The sequence below is a fragment of the Medicago truncatula genome, chromosome 8, assembly GCF_003473485.1.
Source record: "Medicago truncatula cultivar Jemalong A17 chromosome 8, MtrunA17r5.0-ANR, whole genome shotgun sequence".
NCBI classification, from domain to species: Eukaryota; Viridiplantae; Streptophyta; class Magnoliopsida; order Fabales; family Fabaceae; genus Medicago; species Medicago truncatula.
The window spans coordinates 13,679,168-13,703,950 of record NC_053049.1 but is presented as its reverse complement, the minus strand read 5'-3'; the positions used below and the strand labels follow the sequence as shown (position 1 = coordinate 13,703,950).

General features: G+C 33.8%; 2 protein-coding genes across 2 annotated transcripts; both read left to right on the top strand.

Moving 5' to 3' along the window:
- Window positions 1-948: 948 nt before the first annotated feature.
- LOC25501014 (brefeldin A-inhibited guanine nucleotide-exchange protein 2) lies at window positions 949-14,744 on the top strand. The gene is made up of 11 exons (XM_013589559.3): window positions 949-2,566; window positions 6,006-6,323; window positions 6,498-6,843; window positions 6,934-7,356; window positions 7,449-7,741; window positions 9,617-9,890; window positions 10,437-10,942; window positions 11,774-12,095; window positions 12,224-12,605; window positions 12,744-13,423; window positions 13,778-14,744. Exons 1-11 carry the CDS (start codon window positions 1,362-1,364, stop codon window positions 14,381-14,383), a joined length of 5,355 nt encoding a protein of 1,784 aa, XP_013445013.1. The 5' UTR covers window positions 949-1,361; the 3' UTR covers window positions 14,384-14,744.
- Window positions 14,745-17,457: 2,713 nt separating this feature from the next.
- On the top strand, window positions 17,458-18,248 carry LOC25501013 (probable calcium-binding protein CML23). Its single transcript, XM_013589558.3, has one exon. The coding sequence runs from the start codon at window positions 17,532-17,534 to the stop codon at window positions 18,126-18,128; it is 597 nt and encodes a 198-aa protein (XP_013445012.1). The 5' UTR covers window positions 17,458-17,531; the 3' UTR covers window positions 18,129-18,248.
- The last annotated feature ends 6,535 nt before the right edge of the window (window positions 18,249-24,783 follow it).

Sequence of the window (24,783 nt, the reverse complement as noted above, 5' to 3'; positions counted from 1 at the left end):
CATTTATACATCCATCTATAACGTTTGAAAGCCTATGGGTCATTTATACCATATAATGGTCCACATTTGCCACTTTATAAACAAATCAACATTCATAATCAAGAGTCTTAATCAATCCAATGGTCAAAACAAAATGCCCAACAAATAACTAAGCATTGAGATCAATTCAACAATTGAGGCGTCTTCTCGAAAACCAACGCTAAATGCCACTTAAAGGCCTATGAAATCAAGTATAATTACAAACCTTTACATGTGACACTTGGTAACCAAGGGCCATGTTCCCTCAATCTCCTCCACCAAAACACTTACATAAAATGTTGGATGTGATAGGTGACTAAATCATCATTAAGAACCCCTTGCACTTACTACTCCACACCAACGTAATATCCTCACGACCGGAAGTTCCACGCGAACTTGATACTCCTCGTGAGCATAATGCTTACTTTAACTTCAAAAGTTTGATGCAAACTGAAGACTTTTGGCGAGCACAATACTCTTTCTTAAAAGTTCCCAAAAAACTAAGAAACTCTCTATAAACATAATGACAACTAAAAGGTCTCAAGGAGCATAAACATCTTTTCATAACTTAAAGTTTCTTGCAAACTAAAAACTTCTTGCGAGCACAACACTTTCTTACAAACTAGTAAAAAACCCGTACTAACGCACGGATACTCGTCGGGATGGATGATTTATACCGTAAAAACTTGAATATATGGTTCTCATTAAAATGTTTTATGAACTAAAAACCTCACATTAGGAATCGAAAGGTTAAAAAAAAAAAAAAAACCAAACCATATAGGGATGCATATGCATATATTAAAAAAGTGTAGTTTTAATTTGCTCTATTTAAATTTGTCAAAAAAAAAAATAAAAATTGCTCTATTTAAAGAAAGTGATATATTTATATTTATTAAAAAACATTATATTATCCGGTTTTCCTTCATGCACGATCAAAAAGTTATCATGGACAAAAAACACTCACTCTCCATTTCTCCGGCGATCTGGACCATCATGAAAATCCATAACTACCCCTAACTCATTCCCTTACAACATTCAATCATAGTATCATATTACAACGAACAAAGGGCTTCTTACGTCAATTCATTCAAATCTCCATTGCACGCAACCAAACTCAAAAAACACGATCTCAACTCAAAAATCAAATTCAGATCCCAGCACCTCACTCTCTCAGCTCATGGCAATATCATCCTAAACAAAAAAAAATCTTTCACATTGTAATTTTCCTCATGATCTCAGACTTGGCAGCATTACACTCATTCTTTTTTATCTTTGAAAACTCGGTATCCGACACAAGAACCAAATAATAATCCGGGAGACCAATCCCACCGTCCACTTGGGGAATGGCTTCGGCCTCGGCCTCTTCGGAAGCCGAATCCCGTTTGAATCAGCTCCTCCTTCCTGCACTCAACAAAATCATCAACCACGCTTCATGGCGAAAACACGCAAAACTCGCTCACGAATGCAAATCCATCATTGACAGACTCAGTAACACTGACAACAGAACAATTCCCGGTTCACCCTCCGATACCGAACCGGAAACGCCCGGTCCGCTTCACGATGGTGGACCGGTGGAATTCTCGCTAACCGAATCCGAATCCATTCTTCTTCCTCTCATCAATGCCGCTAGCTCCGGCGTCAGCAAAATAGCCGAACCCGCCGTTGATGCGATTCAGAAGCTCATCGCGCATGGATTTCTTCGCGGTGAAGCTGATCCCGGTGGTAGTTCCAGTGAAGCGAAATTGCTTTCGAAAATGATTGAATCGGTTTGTAAATGTCATGATTTCGGTGATGATGCGATGGAATTGCTTGTTTTGAAGACTTTGTTATCTGCTGTGACTTCGATTTCGCTTCGAATTCACGGTGATTGTTTGCTTTTGATAGTTAGGACTTGTTATGATATATATCTTGTGAGTAAGAATATGGTGAATCAAACGACCGCGAAAGCATCGTTGATTCAGATGTTAGTGATTGTGTTTAGGAGAATGGAAGCTGATTCTTCCACGGTTCCAATTCAGCCGATTGTGGTGGCTGAGTTGATGAAGCCAGCGGAAAAATCTGAGGTGGATAGTACAATGACACAGTTTGTGCAAGGGTTTATTACTAAGGTAATGCACGATATTGATGGAGTTTTGCATCCGGTTACACCCAGTGGTAAGGTTTCGTTGTTAGGTGGACATGACGGTGCATTTGAGACGACGACAGTGGAGACAACGAATCCTACTGATTTGTTGGATTCTACTGATAAGGATATGTTGGATGCGAAGTATTGGGAGATTAGTATGTATAAGACGGCGTTGGAGGGGAGGAAAGGGGAGTTAGTTGACGGGGAGTTGATTGAGAGGGATGATGATTTGGAAGTTCAGATTGGGAATAAGTTGAGGAGGGATGCTTTTTTGGTGTTTAGAGCACTTTGTAAATTGTCAATGAAGACACCGCCGAAGGAGGCGTCTGCGGATCCGGAGTCGAATAAGGGGAAGATTGTGGCTTTAGAGTTGTTGAAGATTTTGCTGGAGAATGCTGGAGCTGTTTTCAGAACCAGTGACAGGTATCTCATTTTATGTTTGTTTTTAGGACTTGATTTAGAGGTTAGCATTTTCGTCGGTTAGGGAAAATATATGCATTCTTTGTTTAATATTGCTGGTGGACAGCAAGAAGTTGTAGTTTTTTGCTAGGTAGTTAATCCCAGATAGCGACATGAAGTGGCCGGCCCTAAAAGTAGGATGGCGGGTAGTGGGATCGCCGGGACTGATCATTTTTCGGACAAATCATGTGAATAATATAAAGTATAAGCAACCATATATTTAATGATTATTCTGTTGACATTCTCGCACTTATACTGTTAGCATAGGATAGAACTTGGGAATTTAGAATCTATGTTCTAATTACTTATAAGTTACAACTCCGTGCTGGAAATTACTCTAGACAATCTGATTAATGAGTTTCGCCGTGCAGGAAATTATTCTAGAAATTATTGTAGTAATCTGGCATGTAGTTTACTTTCTGCACCTTCCCTTCGTTTCTTTAAAGCTTTATGATAGAAACTGGTACCAATTCCAAGCTGCAAATTAATAGTAATGTTACAATAAATTCCCAAGAAATTCGAGAGTCTTGGATCTCTCCCTTTTCAAGAATCAGAGAGCTTATTCTCTCCCGACCAATCCTTTATCCATATAACTGAATCCCCCTTTCCCTTGTCCCATAACTTCCCCATTTATAACATAAATACATAACTGCCACACCTAACCATAACAGTCCTAATTAAAACAATATATAACTGCTCTCCTAATTAAAATATAATATAACATAACTGTCTTATTTCAATACTCAACCGTCTAACACTTTATAACCAAGACTCTAATGCAAGCTACATATGATATTTGAGGTCCTCTTGGTGAAAATAATGTCAGATTTTGTCTTTGATGTTCAACTTCATTAAAATAAAATAAACGAAGAATTGTCAGTTTGTCACTAGTATTCACTAATAGTTTTTCAATCTCAATACAAGAGATACATATGTGATTATGAAGTAAAATCAAGTCTTTGTTTTCAGAATAATGCTAGCAGCACGCTCTTTAACACACATTCCAACACACTCTCTTTTAATGGTTAAAATGTAAAAGAGTGCTGCCAAATTTATATGGGACCCACATGAGTTGGTGGGACCCATGTGCATTTTAACCAATAAAAGATAGTGTGTTGCTAGCATTCCTCATGTTTTTATTCTTGTCTTTTCAATTTTATGGAACTCCCGGATTCATCTGTACCTGAGGTTTTTTTAGTCTGTGGCTTTGGGAACAAGGAATCTGGAATTTTCCGAGCTTTATGGTATATGCCGATGATATGCACTAAAAATGTAAAACTTTTCTGGTCTCTTACTACCGAGATACGCTTTAATATATATGGTAACGAAGATTGTGTCTTTCCTAGGTGTTTGGAACTAATTAACATACAAAATAGAAAAAATATTTTCGACTGAAAATCTAAATGCTAATCAAAATGCCTCTGTGAATATTGATGATAGAAACTTGGGTAATATAGGGTGCCCAAGTCGCACATCGAATAGTATGCGATGCTTGGTGGAATATTCAAAGATGCAATGCTTGGTGGTATATTCAAGTGAGGGCTACATGTTGAGGGTCCCACTATTTATATTATATTGTTATGGCTTGAATAGTGGTTGTTCACTATGTTGTCAAAAGTGGCCAATAGCACTGCTATTGCTGCGGAGAGGTGTGGTGCAGAGGGTTTTCTCCTCTACACGCGAAGTCGCTTCGCAGAAGTAGCGGTTATCGCTTCCGCCTGCATGAAGGGAGATTGCGTAACAGATGGTGCTTTTTGCGGCGCTCCTGAAGCACGATAAAAGCTTGAAGAGCCCTAAAACGGGGCCTTTTCTGGTTGAAAAAAGAGTAGGAGACGGACAAAGGTCACAGAGAGAGGAGCGGAGGAAGGACATAGAAAGAGGAGAGAAGGACAAAGTGGAGAAGGACCAGAAGGAAGCAGTCAAAGAAGGATGGTTGAAGGAGCTGAACGGCGCAGTTGCAGCAGAAGGACTGGGTGTAGAGGACACATACTTGAGAACTTGGGTTAGCCTTTTGTTTTGGCTTGGCTTTTTTTATCCAACATAAGGGACTTCTGTATAAAATTAACACGCCTTTTAAATGCTTCCTTTTTCTTATTATCTTAAGGCGATGTGGTAAAAATATATGTAGGAAAAGTATGCAATTTTTAAAATATTTATAATAGTAACATAAATATAAGAGTTTTTATATATAGTATTAACTATTTATAGTTATTTTTTTTTCTTCAGAAAAACTTATTTATTGTCTTAGCTATTGAATATATAAATATTAAAACAGCGGTCATACTGCTCCCCAGCTTTCATGCTATCCTACTGGGATGGCTGCTCCACTTCGCTATCTGGGCTTGCCACCATAGGTTTTTAGTGCGAGTCAACCACACCTTAAAAGCCAGTTTTTTGGGGTTGATTTAGCCTGAACTTAAATTCCAAGAATTCTTGGGCATTATTACCATGGTCATACAAATTGTGTTCACTAGCAAGGTATTCCTATTTCAAGTTACCAGTAAAAATAACTGAACGATTGGATAATTGCATTATAGGATAATTTCAATCTAACATCATTTGCTAATTTGGTAAATTATTTTAGTTGTTTGACCTGTGTCATAGACAACTCTGAATGCCACTTCTGTCCTTGAGTGACAACTCAACTGCTGAGTTAGTAGAGAGCAACTGATTAAATTGTTGAAGCCTCCAGTCCATTAATTACACGTTTCTTCATATTCTGATATATATATATATATATATATATATATATATATATATATATTAGGGCAGAATGGAAGGGAGTAGTTAGGCTTTGTTTGAGTGTTTGGAGGGGAGGGTAGGGCCTTGAGGGTGGGAAATATGGGGAAATCTTTCACATTTTTTGAAAGAGTATTTTTTTAGAGAATGATAAATTAATGCTTACGATTAATATATTTTTAATTTTAAGAGTATTCTAAGAACATAGATTGGATTTGAAGAATTCATATAAACCCTCCAAAGTCCTCTTCGATTACAATTTTTTAGTTCCCCCGAATTAGGATTTTGTATTATGAAGAAAAATTAACCCCCCACCCTCTCAAAGTCCTTTATTTCTTCCACTTGCTCCTTCCTTTTTTCCGAAGCCCTCCCTTCCCCTCCATACTCACAAAATAAAGCCTTAGAGAAGTTAAAGGAGATATGTGTTAGGAACAATTAGAGAAGTAAGTTAGTCAGATTGGACAAACGAGATAAATAAATTGAGGCATTCTTTGAAATGAATCAGGGTGAGAAAATGAAAGATTCACGGCTCAGGGACTAGCAAGACAGACTGACATCTTCTTCTCTATTTTCTGTACAGTATATGACACTATTAATTTTTCTTTTTTGATGCATAGAAATTATTTCTTCTGACGGTTCCATTTGTTTGATTGTGATTGTGTAGGTTTTTAGGTGCCATCAAGCAGTACTTGTGTTTATCATTATTGAAGAACAGTGCTTCAACTCTTTTGATTGTTTTCCAGCTGTCATGCTCCATTTTCATCAGTCTGGTATCAAGATTTAGGCCTGGATTGAAAGCAGAAATTGGAGTTTTTTTCCCTATGATTGTTCTTAGGGTCCTAGAAAATGTTTCTCAACCTAATTTCCAGCAAAAGATGATAGTGCTTCGATTCCTAGAGAAGCTTTGTGTTGATTCACAGATATTGGTTGACATTTTTATCAACTATGACTGCGACGTCAATTCATCAAACATATTTGAGAGGTGTGCTATGTTATGTTTTATTTTATTTTATTACTTCTTTAGGTACATATTTTAATTTACTATTTGAATTTTTCCATTTTTAGAATATGGATCTGAAGTTCAATAGCATTTCCATGTTCTTGATTGTTTTCTTAACACTGTATATTTTATATCTAATCGTTATTTTCCTATTAGGATGGTTAATGGACTTCTTAAGACTGCTCAAGGTGTTCCTCCTGGTGTTACAACCACACTTTTGCCACCTCAAGAAGCGACACTAAAACTTGAAGCCATGAAAAACTTGGTTAATGTTCTAAAATCAATGGGAGACTGGATGAACAAACAATTGCGGATTCCAGATCCTCATTCACCCAAGAAAGTTGAAGCAACTGATAATGGCTATGAAGTTGTAGGTTTCACAATGGCAAATGGAAATGGAGTAGACCCAGTTGAAGGATCCGATTCTCATTCTGAAATCCCAAATGATGCATCTGATGTTTCAACTATTGAGCAGCGCCGGGCTTATAAACTGGAACTTCAGGTAAAGAAATGAATACGATTTTGAGAAGCAAGTATATCTTTGTTCTTGCTTTAGTTGTTTATTAAAGAATCTAATGCAAGTATATGCCAGGAAGGTATATCACTTTTTAATAGAAAGCCTAAGAAAGGAATTGAGTTCCTCATTAATGCCAACAAGGTGGGTGATTCACCGGAAGATATAGCTACTTTTCTTAAAGATGCATCTGGGTTGAACAAAGCTTTGATTGGCGATTATCTGGGTGAAAGAGAAGAATTATCCCTGAAGGTAATGCATGCATATGTGGATTCCTTTAACTTTCAAGAGATGGAGTTTGATGAGGCAATCAGGGTCTTTCTTCAAGGATTTAGACTGCCTGGTGAGGCACAAAAGATTGATCGGATAATGGAAAAGTTTGCTGAACGTTATTGGAAATGTAATCCTAAGGCTTTTTCCAGTGCTGACACAGCATATGTCCTTGCCTATTCTGTGATAATGCTCAATACAGATGCTCACAATCATATGGTGAAAAACAAGGTGGTTCAAATAATTCTCTGAATTGATGTCCAAATAATTATGATAGGCATGATGACTCATTTTATTTTATTTTTGGTTGTGGAGTTATGCAGATGTCTGCTGATGATTTCATCAGAAACAATCGTGGCATTGATGATGGAAAAGATCTTCCTGAGGAATACTTAAAGTCCTTGTTTGATAGAATATCTAGAAATGAGATCAAAATGAAAGATGATGATATAGCTGTCCAACAAAGGCAGACTGTGAACCCAAATAAACTTTTAGGCTTGGATAGTATATTGAATATTGTGGTCCTTAAGCGTGGGGATGAGAGTCATATGGAAACCAGTGATGATCTTATCCGTCATATGCAAAAACAATTCAAAGAAAAAGCTCGCAGAACTGAGTATGTTCACCCATATCCACTCCCTTTCTAGAAGTATTATTTACTTTTGAAATTCTTTTCTTTTCTCAGGCCATGTAGAACATTTGACTTGAGTCTGTTTTTGGCTTGATGAATCTTGCACTTAGTTTATGGTTCCTACTATCTTTACCAGTATTTATCTGCTTTTTACACGATTCCTTCTGTTTAAAGTGTGGTGTGTATCATTTTGAAATGTTCATAGCAATTTTTTCCCCTTTCTTTTCAGTTATCATTTTAATGCCAATAGTATCACTTATTTGCTATTTTGATGTTGACTTGTTCTTTATTTGATGGAGGTTTATTCTTATTGAAGATAGAGTATTAAATAAGGAAAGAGGGAAGAGAAAATCAAAGACTTTGAATTATGATTATGTTTTTGATGATACAAACAAGCACCAAACCTTATTTATATTAATATACTAGATTCCTAATAAAACAAGGAAACAAATCCTGACAAATAAAGAAATATAAAATTTAATTCTAAGAGATATATATTGTAAGTTACTCTAAAATATAGGCCAAATATCACGTGATAACTTTTATATACTCTAGCACTCCCCTTAAGCTAAAGCTTAATAAGTTTATTGCAAATAAACCCTTCAAAAGGAAGGAAACTCAGAGATATTGAGTATGGAGGAGGGATGAGCATTGTGATAGAAACCAACTGATATAGAAGAAAAAAATAGGGAAAATCCCTTTGATTACAGAATAATATTGCAGAACTTCAAGGGTCTGCACCTCCCTAATGCCAAAATGGCCCCTTCCCAGTCAAATCCTCAGATGCCCCTCAATCTTCCCATCCCTCCCCTATTTATTCTTAAAACTTAACCTCCCACTACTGACTTAATTAATTATTAATCATAATATAATAATAAACCATAACTGCATAATTAACTACTATAATTATAATAAAACTGACACAATTCTAATAAGATATCTAACACATTGCTAGGAAGACATCTCAGCAAGATGGCTAGAATGATTATCTAACTTTAGAGCTGGTCGGAATGTTACATAACAAGGAAACATGGATTTACAGGAATGATTATCAATGGAAATTTCCTTGCAAACTATTTAACACTGCAAATACAACTTTTTCAAATCTACCAAGAATAACATTCAGAAGCCTTGAACAAAAAGAAAATTTAGGAGGTCAATTTTTTTTATTTTTTAAAATTGAGATAGGAGAAATCTCAAATATTACGATCCACAAGTGGAAGCTGGTATAAGTTATAGATAATTCCTGATTAATTAAGAATTGTGAGGGCCAAACTGCATCTAAGATAGCCAGGGTTAGACTCTATGTAGGGTATGGTCAAACTTTATATGAGATATTTAGAGGCTGCTGGAAGGACATGACCACAAGATTAAGTATCCAAAACTTTTGAGATAGGTTACGGAAGTGGCAGACAGAAAACCCCATTAACAAAGAATATGAGAGAGAAACAATGAAAAGAAAGCATTGTGGAGATATTAACATTGTTATAATAGACATGTCATGGAAGATGGTAGTGCTCTGATACGATGTTAAACTTACAGGATTTTCGGTAAGGAATGAGGAAGAATAAAGACTTTGAATATGATTGTGGTTTTGAGGACATATAAGACTAAGCTCTCACCCTCATTTATACGAACACTAGACTCCTAATACTTATTAAATAAAGCTATAATAAATTAAGAAATAGAAAGGAGTCCAAGATACTCTGAGATGCAATCCAATTATCATGAAATATTTTCATATGTTCTGACACTATTTCTATTGCGGTTTCTTAACGTAGTTTTGGGGGTGGGGTGGGGGGGCGAATACTCCCTTGCCTCTTTTTTCTTTCTTGATATGTATTTGCTTGCATTTTGTAGGTCAGTATTTTACGCAGCAACAGATGCTGTAATCCTCAGATTCATGATAGAGGTGTGCTGGGCACCGATGTTAGCTGCTTTCAGTGTAGCTCTCGATCAAAGTGATGATGAGGTTGTAGTATGTCTCTGTCTTGAAGGCTTCCGCTATGCTATTCATGTTACCTCTGTAATGTCTATGAAGACTCATAGAGATGCTTTTGTGACTTCATTAGCAAAGTTTACCTCTCTGCATTCTCCAGCAGATATTAAGCAGAAGAATGTGTATGCAATTAAGGTTGGTGAAATTCACACTCACTTTTAAACGGCTTATGAACAATAAATATAATAAGCTGAACTTGTTATCAATTAACAATTCTCATTGTGTTACTAAAATACTTCCTACTCGAGAATGTTAATGCTACCTTTCAAAATGCACAATTGTTTTGATGCATTCAAATTCATTTCTTTCCTATGGCATATTTTATTATTTCGAAATCAAGTCCATGTTTTCTCATTTACTTTAGTAGATGGTGTTATCCTTCATTATTCTCCATACTTTGTTTTGTCCTATCTAAAACCACGCACTCTGGAAGTACTTTCATGACTATAAAAAGGCTAAAATAGTTTGGATTCCCCTTCTTCAAATGTCATATTTACTAAATTATAGGAGTTATCGGGGAAATTTTGCTGCATTAGCGTAAAATGATCCTTGGAATGATATCTGAGGACATGCAACAATTATTTTAAGTAAGTGGTAATTATTATTGGAACTTATACCGAATGTTATGCTTTTGTTGATAGCTTGAAATGGTTTTGAATTTTCCATCTTTATTGTTGATAGGAAATAATTACTATTGCTGACGAGGATGGAAATTACTTGCAAGAAGCTTGGGAGCATATATTGACTTGTGTTTCCCGATTTGAGCATCTACATCTTCTTGGAGAGGGCGCTCCATCAGATGCTACATTTTTTGCCTTTCCTCAGAATGATTTGGAAAAAACAAAGCAAGCAAAATCAACTATTCTTCCTGTTTTGAAGAAGAAAGGACCTGGGAGGATGCATTATGCATCTGGGACATTGATGCGGGGTTCATACGATAGTGCTGGAATTGGCGGTAATGCTTCTAGAGCAGTTACATCAGAACAGGTGAATAACCTGGTTTCCAATTTGAATATGTTGGAACAAGTTGGAAGTTCTGAAATGAATCGCATATTCACTCGGAGTCAGAAGTTGAACAGTGAGGCCATAATAGATTTTGTTAAGGCTCTATGCAAGCTCTCTATGGACGAACTAAGATCTCCATCTGATCCTCGTGTTTTCAGCCTTACAAAGATGGTTGAGATTGCGTATGTACTACTCACCTACTTCATTTATGTTACATTACATATTTGTTCTCCATCTTAACCTTATTTTTTCTCATGGCTCTTGGTGCTCAAGGGTTGGGGGTCATTCAAAAGCAGTAAACTTAATAACACTTGGCACTTGATCAGTCAGAGCATATATGCTTTTTTGTTTATAAAATGAACACATATTAGGATGTTAAAACAATGGGCAAAGTGCTTAATTTTACTGATGGAGCTACTCTAGTGCGTCCAAATATTAAGACAGGAAGGTATAATTTATCTGAAAAGAAAAGGGTGTGTTTGATTGTGTTCCTATCCGTCTAAAACTATTCAATGAAACAATTTTGAACTTTAAAAAAAAAAATTAAAAATCTGTGCTAATATTGAAAACAGTTTTGAAGTGAGAAAACAATTTGGTAATATTGAAAACACTGTCACCACCTGATACCATATGTTGGGCTGTGGCGGTTGGTTTCTAGAAGTGATTATGGTGGTGGAGGGTGTTGGGAAGTAGCGGCAGATGGTATTGGGTGGTGACTGTATTGTTAACATTGGCGACAGTCAAAGGTACAGGAAGTTGTTGTTTGTGGTTGTGGAGGATGCTGGGCAGTGACAGAGGCTAGGGGTGCCATACGTTTTGAAAATAAAAAATGTGAACAAAAACAGCTCTAGGTTAATTTTTAACTTACAATATTATTTTCTTTTTAAAAACTGTAATCAATGAAACCCAAATTTCAGGCATAGCATTAAGCATAATATTTACTTTCATGGTTGATTGATGTTTATACACCACTGCCTAAATTATTTTGTTTTTACATGATTATTGTTTAACAGGCACTATAATATGAATCGGATCCGGCTTGTGTGGTCAAGCATCTGGCATGTTCTCTCTGATTTTTTTGTAACCATCGGATGTTCTGCAAACCTTTCAATTGCCATTTTTGCAATGGATTCCTTGCGCCAGTTGTCAATGAAATTTCTGGAGCGGGAAGAGTTGGCTAATTATAATTTTCAAAATGAATTCATGAAGCCTTTTGTCATTGTTATGCGAAAGAGTAATGCGGTTGAAATTAGAGAACTAATTATCAGATGTGTATCTCAAATGGTTCTATCTCGTGTCAACAATGTCAAATCGGGGTGGAAGAGCATGTTTATGGTAGAGCTGATAAACTTTTTTCTATAGAGAGCTTCATTTAACACAATGTTGTTTTGATTGTCTGTCGAAGTTCTTTTCCCTCCTTTTGGTTCCCGTCCTCTACTTATTGCTCATAGACTTGATTTCAGGTATTCACTACAGCAGCTTATGATGACCACAAAAACATTGTACTGTTGGCTTTTGAAATTATTGAGAAGATTATTCGAGATTACTTTCCATACATTACTGAGACTGAAACCACCACCTTCACTGACTGTGTTAATTGTCTAATTGCATTCACCAATAGTAGATTCAACCAAGAGATTAGCCTAAATGCCATTGGTTTTCTTCGTTTCTGTGCAACAAAACTAGCTGAAGGAGACCTTGGTTCATCATCCAGGAATAAAGATAAGGAAGTTTCTGGAAATATTTCCATACTTTCACCTCAAGAAGGAAAAGATGGGAACCAAGATAGTGGAGAGGTTACCAACAAGGGTTATCATGTCAATTTCTGGTTTCCTTTATTGGCAGGTGAGGACATTATATGAAGTTTTCTAGACAAGGATGATGTTTTTTAACTCTGTCAAATGATTAGTGCTTCATGTTACCATCCTGCTATGTATTAAGAAGCTTAACATGTTGCAAATGTATTTCTTCATTTTTCTGCAGGTCTATCTGAGCTTAGCTTTGACCCAAGGCCTGAGGTTAGGAAGAGTGCCCTGGATGTCCTGTTTGAAACCTTACGCAATCATGGCCATCTCTTTTCACTACCTTTATGGGAAAGAATATTTGAGTCCGTCCTCTTTCCTATATTTGATCATGTTCGACATGCTATTGATCCTTCAGGGAGTAGTCCACAGGTCAATGAAGTAGAGAATAATGGTGAGCTTGATCAAGACTGGCTTTATGAGACATGCACATTAGCCCTCCAATTGGTTGCAGATCTTTTTGTCAACTTTTACAACACCGTCAATCCTCTTTTAAGAAAGGTCCTGATGCTCCTAGTAAGCTTCATAAAGCGTCCTCATCAAAGCCTTGCTGGCATAGGTATTGCTGCATTTGTTCGATTGATGAGTAATGCTGGAGAGCTATTTTCTGATGACAAGTGGTTAGAGGTGGTTTTGTCGATAAAAGAAGCAGCAAATGCAACACTACCTAAATTTTCATTCCTCGAAAGTGAAGACTTTGTGGCTAGAAATGAAGAACATGCTTCAACAGCTGATGACGATAGAGGAGATCTTGTCGAGTCTGGGTCACCAGACGATTTAGAAAGCCTAAGAGTTCGTCGCATCTATGCTTATTTCACTGATGCAAAATGCCGAGCAGCTGTTCAGATTTTATTGATTCAGGTAAAATTCGTATTCAACTCCTCCAGAATTTGTCAAAATTCCTTAGAAAAAATAAATACAAAGGAGCCCATGAGTCTTAGCTGTAGGATTTAGTTAGTTGACTTCATTCAGGGAGTTAGAGACTGCTTGATCAATATCTGTTAATGTTGTTATGATTGGATTCTTAATATTTTAGTGCCTTTAAAATTTTGAATAGTATTAGGAATGAGCGTCGGAAGGGAGAAAATGTATCTTTCTCATTCAATACCTCATCAATTTAATGTTTTTGCAATGTATTCACATGTATGTATCTCAGTCAAAATAGGCGTGTTTGATGTTGAAAAATGACGTTAACTCTCTTCCTGAACTTGGCAGGCTGTGATGGAGGTCTACAACATGTTTAGGCCTCACCTTTCAGTGAAAACCATGCTAGTCCTATTTGATGCTTTGCATGGTGTAGCATTACATGCCCACAACATAAACAACAATACTATATTGCGTTCCAAGCTTCAAGAGTATGGCTCTATGACCCAAATGCAAGACCCTCCACTGTTACGTCTTGAAAATGAATCGTACCAAATATGCCTTACATTTTTACAGAATCTTGTTATTGACAAGCCTCCTAGTCATGAGGAAGTGGATTCTCATCTTGTTCGGCTTTGTCAGGAGGTTTTGGAGTTTTATATTGAAGTTGCAGGTTGTGAAGAAAAATTGGAATCTTCTCGTAGGATAAAGCCACATTGGTCAATTCCTTTAGGCTCTGTGAAGCGGAGAGAATTAGCTGCACGTTCATCTCTTGTTGTGGCTACTCTGCAGGCCATTTGTAGCTTGGATGATACTTCTTTTGAGAAAAACCTGTCTCATTTTTTCCCTCTCCTCACTAGTTTGGTAAGTTGTGAACATGGGTCAAATGAGGTCCAAGTCGCCCTTTGTGGTATGCTTAGGTTATCAGTTGGTCCTGTTTTACTACAGTCGTGTTGATCATTTGGGTAAGACTAACCCTGCATTGAGATGTAGGATATTTTTGTTTCAATCTCGTTTGTTCATAATTTTCTCCTCTCTTTGCTTGTTTTGCATTACACGTCTATAATATACTTCACAGTGTATGGAAAGTTGGTAATTATTTCGTGCTAAGTACACCTTCCTTGGTTTTGTATTTTAGAAGCCTAGCTTTTCCGGTTAAAATCAATAATTATTACCAAGAGGCATACTGCTGCATTATATCCTGTAAATAGTTTATAAAGATTTTCCTGTTTTATGATGCACTGATGATGAATATGCTAGTTGTAAAACATGACTACGAGTTAGTTGACATTATAAAGAAAATTGTGATTTTGCTGAAGATGATTAAGAAAAATATGTTGCTTCAGGTGTGAAGAGATCTGGTTTTTTAGATCACAATTCATTGATTCGTCCAATTAATTGTTTGATACACAAGCTGTTATTAATATTATTGAGTTGTAACTTACAACTATATACTATGTGGGCATTGTCATCAAAATCGAATCAGAGGAAGAACTAATGATGACACCCGAAAACATCTAATCTAACCTTGAATAAAATAGTTCCCCAAATTCATTTGTCAAAGTAAATTCCTTTCATTCATTGATCCGGTTGCAGTCCTGATTCCTGCCGAGTCTATAGCAGGTGGATAACAAAACAATTGTTGGACTGTGGAAGTGGAATAAGATTGAGAATTTATTTTCCCACCCTTCTACCCTCTAGCACGCCCTCAAAATTTCTCATTTTAGAGGATTATGTTTTTTGAATTGTATTGATGCTAAAATTGGAGGAACCAAGGTAATTTGTATGCGTTTTCTAAGTTTTAGAGGATTCAAATCATATAATCTAAAATATTGTAAAAAAAGAGAAATGGTAGAAATACATATTTTAACACACATTTTTTCATTACATTATCTTTGATTGGTTAAAACTCACATGTGTCCATATAAATTTGAGTGTCACTATGTGTCGCCACTGCTTCCTCTTGATGTGTAGGGTGTTCATGGGTTGGGTAAACCCAGAAAACCCAATCAAACCCACCCAAAAAACTCAAAAAAATGGGTTGGGTTGGGTAATTGGGTGGGTATGGTTTCTAAAAACGGAAAACCCATAAAAATAAATGGGTTTCGGGTAAAACCAGACTCAAACCCAAAAAACTCACTTACCCAATAATGTTAATATTTTTTATCTTTATTTTCATAGGGTAGAAGAAATTTATATTTCAAAAACATACACATTGTACCCTATACATTGAAAATCAAAACATATTAGAGTTACAAATTAATATGTTGCACTTTTTGGTTATTTTGATACTAATGCAATTTTATGTCATGCAACTTTAGTTTGTTGCAAGTATGCAAGTATTTTATGTAGTTTATTATTTGATATTCTATGATGCATAAAATTATAGTAAAATAAATTAAACATTTTTTTTAAGAAAATTAAAAAGCAGAGTACTATTTTAAAACAAAATTATGAGGACTTGTCATTTAGTCATTTAATATTAAAAAAATAGGAAAATAAGTTGGATAATCCATTATCCAATCCAACCAACCCAAAAATAAGTGGGTTTGTCCAAACCCACCCAATAGTATAACGGAGGGTTATTTTACTTCACTCGAACCGGAGTATCCTATTTAGTTTGGTTTTGGGTTTGACCAAACCCAATCCAAACCCACCCACGAACACCCCTAGATGTGGGGGCTTTGCATGCTCGAACTCTGTCACCTAATATGAGGGTTTTGCATGATTAGTTAACTTATCCGCTATTTTAAATTATAAATTATAAATTAATTTACAAGTTAGCCGCTATAAACTGACCATCCTCTATAAACAACTTAACAACAATATGTTATTTTTAGCAAACAGAACTTTGATGGCGAAAAGTAGCGTCTGAGCAAAATTTTACAAGCACATGAATGATTTTTTTCTAATAGACTTTTCCACTATATATCCACCAAACATGACCTTAATCAAACTCAAAAGTAATCCTTGTCTCCAAACCATCCTTATCTGCTCGTGTAAGTGATCTGATGATTAGAATTTCAAGATCTGTGGGTGGATAGCGCCAGGTTTGTCTTAGAAAGTGGTCACCCTTTTATAGAGTGTCTTGAAAATCCTCGTAAAGATTGGAGAATTATTGCAAGGTGACAAAAGGGGTTTGTCTTAAAGCTATATACATCTCATATAGCCTCGTGTAATAAATTAATAATACCACCTAGAATCCTCTCCAGTTCCCAACCCATACAATCCAACGGCTGAGAGATCAACTCTTTCATGTCTCAACAATTGGATTAATCGAATGAAATGCTTTGAGGGTACACGACCTCATCCATAAAACTATTGGTATAGTTTATTCAAAAATTATTTAGTTGAATTAATCTAGAGAGTGTTGCTGTTTTTTTTTTTTGCCTCTTCCATGATTATGAAACAGCTCTTTTTCATTTCCTTAATATGTTCAAAAAAATTTCATCCTTTCAATTAATCAAAGGAGGAAGTTTAAATTTCACATCGTTCAACGGTTGTAAAATAATCATTAATATCACATTTATTAATATTGGAGTTAAATATATTTTTGATCTATATAAATACTCAAATTTTTTATTTTAGTCTTTCTAAATTTTTTCTTAGACAATTGGTCTTTTAAAAATTTTCATCATCACTTTTGGTCATTCTTTTTAAATTAACTCATGTGTATCATTCAAAATTTTGAATGAATTTTTACAACAATGTTTAGAATATTATTAGAACTTTTTTAACAAAACATAAATTAAATATAATATGAAAAATCATTTTTAATTCATCTTGTTAAATAAATTTAACAAAAGTTGAGTCAACAAAAGTTCATGTATCTGGACTGAATTTTTAGTCAAATACATTCATTTTTGTTGATCCAAATTTCTCTTATAAATAGGATCGGATGAAATAGTTTATATTAAGGGAATAAAAACGAATTCTATTAATATTTATAGAGAAAAAAGAACCTATTTAACATTTAATATTATTTTGGCTTGTCCATTTTTTTTTACAAATAAGTTACTTATATATTTCTATATTTTTTTCTCTTATCACTTCATTTGTTACCAACTTTCCAATCACTCTTCTCATTCTCATTTCTCATTCAGCTATGTTACAAACTTTCACTTGTTGCTTTACCTTTCTTCATAAAACCAAATCTCCCTCCAACCAACCAAAAAGATCACCCAACATCAAACTTTGTTCCATTTCCGACATATCAATCTCTTCTTTCATTCAAAACGAAGAATCTGGCCAATTTCGACAAATTTTCAAGCTTATCGACACCAACAATGACGGAAAGATTTCAACCACAGAGCTCAGTGAAGTGCTTTCATGTCTAGGATACAACAAATGCACAGCTTCTAAAGAAGCTGAGAGCATGATAAGAGTTTTGGACTTCAATGGAGATGGATTTGTAGATATTGATGAGTTCATGTTTGTCATGAAAGAAGATGGAAACTTTGGCAAAGGAAAAGAACATGATCATGATGAGTACTTAATGGATGCTTTTCTTGTGTTTGATATTGATAAGAATGGATTAATCTCACCTAAGGAATTGAGGAGAGTTTTGGTTAATCTTGGTTGTGAAAATTGTAGTTTAAGGGATTGTAAGCGTATGATTAAAGGGGTTGATAAGAATGGAGATGGGTTTGTAGATTTTGAAGAATTTCGATCTATGATGAAAATAGGACTTAAATTTAATTAGAACTTCAAAATGGGGTTTTCATGTTTTTTAATTTGTACATTTTTTCCTCCTTTTTTTTATGTTTACTTCACTCATGTGTAATGTGTTCCTTGTACTTCAAATGAGAGTCAAATTTCCTTTTGTGATTAAGTTGGTTGATTAGTTTTTGAGGAGAATATTTATCATTTTTGTCTAGAAGACCACTTTCCATTTTCAAAGATTAGGTGGTAAGATAGATAATACCATTTGAGCAAGGTGAGTAGTAACACATTAGAACACACAAAAATACATCATTTAATGATTTTTAAAATATGTTATTTAATTATTTTTCATCAAAATTATCTTTAATTTTTTGCGCGTGTGTCTAAATGGTGTATCCAAACTCCTCTAACCATATAAGAATTAATTCGTAATTGATTCCAAAATGTGTAAAGTATTATTACTAAAATCTCGAATTTGTTTTCGACATAACTTTCTAAAGTCCGCTATTTTCTTGGGATTGTATATGATAGTTGATGTAATCAAATGATTTTAGTATCTTGTTTCTGTTTTAATGATTTTCATCTAACAAAGAAAGACGAACATGAGTTATTGTAAGGGCTGACACCTAGATAATTTTTTCGGTGAATGATAACACCTTATAATGTTGCCATTCACCTAAAAAATTATCTAGGTGTCAAATATAAGTTATTTCTCACCTTTTTATCTCTTATCAAACTCTTTCTTACCTATTTCTCTCTTTACAACTTCTCTCTTAAAACAAATACACCTTGAGAGTAATTACCAAGTGAAAAGTGTATCTTAGTTATAGGCACTATTCTTTTTCTGTCCATTCTTCAAAAAGATATTGTCAATTTGGTAGCCTGTCTTTGTGCCTTGATAGAGCAAACAAGAGTAATGATAGGTACCATTCTTTCACAATATGCCAAGAAAACATGGGAGTGTAAGTGTAGTGAAGCCCTCAATAGCTCAATGGCAAACGAAATTGGCTTATGTTTATATCATGGGTTGTCCTTTCTTCTATTTCAATCAATGCTTTTTCCTTTTGTTTTTTGTTTTTGTTTTTACAATGATATTTCTTTTTGTTATTTGTTTCATTCTCTTTGCCAATCATTTATCATTTATGGTATGTCTGAAACATATCATTGAAAAGTATGGTAGGGCCGAACAAAAAATTATAGAAATATTGATTTTTGAATGAAGGATATCACTGAAAATTACTCTAAAGATACTTGTTAATGATTCAAAAATAGAAACAATTGATAACTTTTATGTAGACAAAATTGTTTTTTGATATTTCAATATATTGAATACACAAATTCTAAAATAAAATTTCTATTTAAAATTTCTTATCAAGTGTTCTGAGGGAAGTTGTTAGCATTTCCCTTGAAGTAATAGTAATGAATGCATGATATGAAATCTTTATATATTGATTATGAGGTACCTAATATAAACCAACTAACTTAAGAGTTAAATCACAACTAATTCACTTCTTACTATTGTAAAGAATATTAAACTAATAGTTTAATCACAATGCACCGACGGTATAAAATATGTTTGCACAGTTATCCAATGAGAACCGATCATCTTTACATATAGGCATATTTTGCAACACTATATTAAAAATAAGAGTTGTGTTATTTTAACAATCATTTTTACGACAACTTCAAAAATATCCAAAATTTTATAAAGAAAATAAAGTATTAACACAAAAGCAAAATTAATAGATAGAGAAAGTAAAAATATACTCTGAATATGAGAAAGAAAATTATCAAATATTCTATTTTCTTTTGGACGTGAATGGAGAACTAGTTTACATTAACGATACATAATATATCATTTTTCTCTTAAAATAATCCTAAACAATATCCAACTATATCTAACAAATATATTAACCTAAATTCTTTTTAATTATCTTGGAGTCAAATTTGCGTTTGAGATCTTTGAAAGGTAAACTAATCATACGCTTATCATAAAATTTGGCCTTGTTGAAATTCAAGAAACAATATTTTCATGGTGAAACATATCAATTTCAATAGATCGTGACGGACTGCAACCATATGCAACATGGAACAGATCATGCGAATTGTATCTCTCATATGCTTATCCTTTAGACGTTAGAATACACACAATGTACATTATTATTATTATTATTATTATATATATATATATTACTCCATCCGTCCCTCAATACTTAACTTATTTGGAAAAAATATATGTCTCACAATATTTGACCTTCTCAAATTTCTAAGCAGAATTTGACAAATTCACCCCTTATAAATACTTTTTGTGGTCTCAATGTAAAAGTTTGTAGTGGAACAAAGAAAATAATCATTACTTAAAAATGAAGGTTTCAAAATAATTAACAAGGACAATTCAGTAAAAATATCATTATCTTTCTTTTATCTTTACACTTTTCTTAATCGGTGTGAAATGGTCAAATAAATTAAGTATTGAGGACGGAGGGAGTAGTAATTTGGCTGTTTTGTAATACAAGATGTATAAATATTAAATTATTGCCATATATGCAATACCGTTTTCCAAAAAGCTGTTTCCGCCAAGAGTGATTGATATGGTTTGAGAACATTGGGCGAATTCTCATGGTTTGAGAACAAAATGTTATATATTGTCAAGAATATCATAAGTGGAATTCCAAGTATCTAGTGACAAGTTAGGAATTTTATAGAGCCTGAGCAAAAAATTTATCGTAAAACGTTACTTTTTTCTTGCCAATAATTTCACATTTTGTGGAGATAATTTCACATTTCCTGCGGATAATTTCACATTTCTTGCGGATCCTAAAATCCTAAGGTATTACCTCACCTGGGAACCTAAATCCTTGGCAAAATCTACAGGAAATGTGTTTCCTGCGGAATTTACACAAAACTCCGCAGATAAATCTGCAGGAAAAGCTAAAAGTTCTAATAATGGCTGGGCTTGCTACAAAAAAAGTTGGAGGTGAGTGCCCAGGCTAGCTGGGGGTGGCTCCGCCCCCTGCACGTACCCATCTACTTATCTTTCAAGTGACATCATTTTACTTTTCTCTTAAGACACACATTTTGTTTTATCCTTTAAGTATTTAACTCTTAAGTCATATCATTGTACTTCTCTATAAATAGAGATCACATGTAAATATAATTTTACATCATAAGAAAATAATATCATCTTCTCTCTTCTCTCTCCTTCCCTTTATGTATAAGTGAGACTGAATATTTCAACATCCATCAAAAAGAGAAAAACTTGCAAAAATAGGTAATGGCACTGTCTCATATGCTTCACACACGGAGTTGTGCGTTAGGCGTGTGTCTTTGCGTTTCTAACAGAATTTTCAATTATACCCCATGCGCTAGACACATGGGATCTTGTACGAGGTGTATGGCCAACTAACTTGTTTTGTGCTAGCGCATTCGTGTCGTGTGCTAGGCGTATGATAATGGGTTTGGACCTTTATTTATGTTTTTTCTAACTCTTATTTGTGAAATCTCATGAAATTAGAGGAGGAATCTTGGGGAACTAAAAGATGTGATTCTTCAAAAAGGGTCGGTGTCTTCTGGAGAGGGATTCTAGGGTGTGAAACACATGAGGAATACCTTGAGGGTGAAAATCAATGAGTGATTGTAATAGGGTAAAAGAGAAATTTAGGGAATGTTCGTGGAGACCATTTAGAGCTAAATTTATTGGTTACTTTGTAACTCTCTTTATCAAGGAAAGAGAATGAAAAATGGTAGAAATTATATTTCTCCCAAAGAGTTTGTTGAAGTTAATTTCTTGTATCTCTTTGTAATGACTTTTTGAAAGTAGATTTGAGAGTTCTCTCTCTCCGAAACACAAGTCAAGCTAAATTGGGTAAATAAATATTAGAGTCTTGTTTTTTTACTATATACTCTCTTTATCTTGTTGTTCTTGCTTCGATCATAGATTTTTTTTACACATCGTGCTAGATTAGATCAAGATTTGAATATTGTTACTTAAATCGTTGCCTGCTAGTTATCACTGATACTTATTCCACACATCTAAGTTTTTTAGTGTGATATTTGAGTTTTAATTCATAAAAATTGGTGTCCACCGTGGAACAAAGGTGAAGTTTTTTCAAGTAATGTAAACCTATATAGTTTTTAATACTTAAATAAAGTCAATCTCACAAATAAATGGAAAATCAAAAAATTATCAAAATGATTACGTATTCAAAATCTTTTCCGGCATGAGACAATTTAAGTTGATATTTGTTACATTTATTTATTTATTTTTCTTCCTTAGTTTGTAATTTTAGATAAATATGAATACATTATAAACATATGCAAAATAAAAACTCTAGCAATTTTCTTCAGTTTTTTGAGATTAAACGAGATGCACGATCAACATAAAATTGTTTTACGTTAACGATCAATCACAATAAATAATTGGGTAACTGCATTTTATTGAAAAACTATTACATATGTTGTGGCAGATTAAAGAATTGTGAATGAATGTTAGTGTAAAACCATTTTTCATCGATATTGTATATTCATTCATCGCATAATTTTCAACAAAATTTTACATTCAACAATTAAAAATGAATATTCTCGTGCTTGATAGAGGTATACAATTACGTATTCACAATAAATGCTTGATAGTACCACATATAACACATGCACAATTTAACACAATAAAGTATGCATCTACTCTACTGAAGCAGGGCCGGTCTAAGGGTCAAACAACTCAAGTAAGGGTTTTAGGCCTCAATTTTTGGATGAAGAAAAGGCCACTAAAAAATTTAATTTGGTTATGAGTATATTATATGATAGATAAATTACAGACATTTGCATAGCTTAACTGATTATCAAAAAGGTCTAATTACTCTAGATCACGAACTCAAATTTTGGTCTCCACAAAATTGATTTTATATAAATATTCTGTTACCATGTTAAAAAATTTGTTTTAGGCCTCTTAATATGTTGGGCCGGCCCTGTACTGAAGCACAATAGAAAAAGATGAGTGTTATAAACATTTTCTTTTTAACACTCTCTAACTTTTTTTTAAGGACTCTAACACTCATTCTCTTATTAGATGAAAATATATGTGTGTATCACTAATCAGAAATGCATCTCACATAAAGTGGTGAAAATCATATAAGTTTCATCTAATAGGAGAGCGAGTGTTAGAGAGAATGTTCCTATCATTTTTCATAGGAAAAGAGAAGTGCTATGAACACTTTCTTTCTAACACTCTCTAACATCCATTTTATTATTAGGTGAAATTTATCTCTTATTAGATGAAATCTATGTGAATATCACACATTGTAAATAATCAAGCTTGGAAAAATTCAAGAAACTTTTTAAATGACCATGAGATTATATCATTTTTTTTATTGAAGAAAATATATATGATTTTAATCTTCACTATTTTTGGTCGATTAATCTTGAGTGTATATATATATATATATATATATATATATATATATATATATATATATATATATATATATATATATATATGTGTACTATTTCATTCAATGGTTACTTTCATTGGGCCTACAACTGCGAGATAGTCACAGATACTGGACCTAGTAGGGCCATGCATGGGCCCATTTTGAAAAGGTTTTATCAATGGAAAATTGCTGTTCCCACTATAAATTTTGCTTTAAAACATGTGAAAATTACACGTATAAACTCAACGGTATTGAACTACCACTTGATTTCCTTCGTTTTCAAACGGAAGTTAGCTGCCGTTAAAGATAAATGTGTAATTTCTAAGTATTTTAAAGAAAAATCTGAAGTGGAAGCAACAATTTTCTTACCAAAGATTAGCATTTTTTATTTTTATTTTTATGAAGAAATCAATGATTTTTTATTTATATTTTTTGAATGGGAGGAAATCAATGGTTAATATATGAATTCTTCGAACAAATTAAACAGATGATTGGTATGAATTAAATTATAATTATTTCAAAATCAACAATACCAAGTTGCAAATTATCTTAAATCGATAATTCAAAATTTATTATTTCAAAATCAACAATACCAAGTTGCAAATTATCTTAAATCGATAATTCAAAATTTATTATTTTATCTTTAAATATTATTAACTTTATATTTTTTTAAGGAAAATACTAACATGTATCATAAGGGTACATATTGAAGAATGCATAATACAAATTTTGTATTAAATATGCCCATGTTTTTTCTGAAAACTCAAACCATGCAGTGAGTTGTTAACTTCTTAATGCACTTAACTACCTTTTTCTAAATGCACTTCTGACTACATATATTTTTATGATTAACTACATTTTCTTCTATATATAGACAAATGAAATAATAGCTACATCAGCCACATCTAAATCCTGACATGAGTTTACATATTTTTTGACAAGATATGAGTACAACATTATATTGTTAATAATATGATCATGGTACTAATTAGTAATTATAAATCCAGAGTTTCACTTGTTTGGGTTTGCTTTGACAAGACAGCCATAGACAAGAATTATATATAAAAATGACTATGATCTTCCTCACAATCTAACAACGTTATATCAAAGAATATGAAAACTAATTTATTAAACATACTTTAATACCTAGGGTTTTTATATCTCAAGTGGAATCATCATCTTTTATTTAAGTAATTACCTAAAGAAGATATGCGATATATTGTAACACTTTCACTAGTATCTTAGACATTAATCAATTGAGTTGATTAG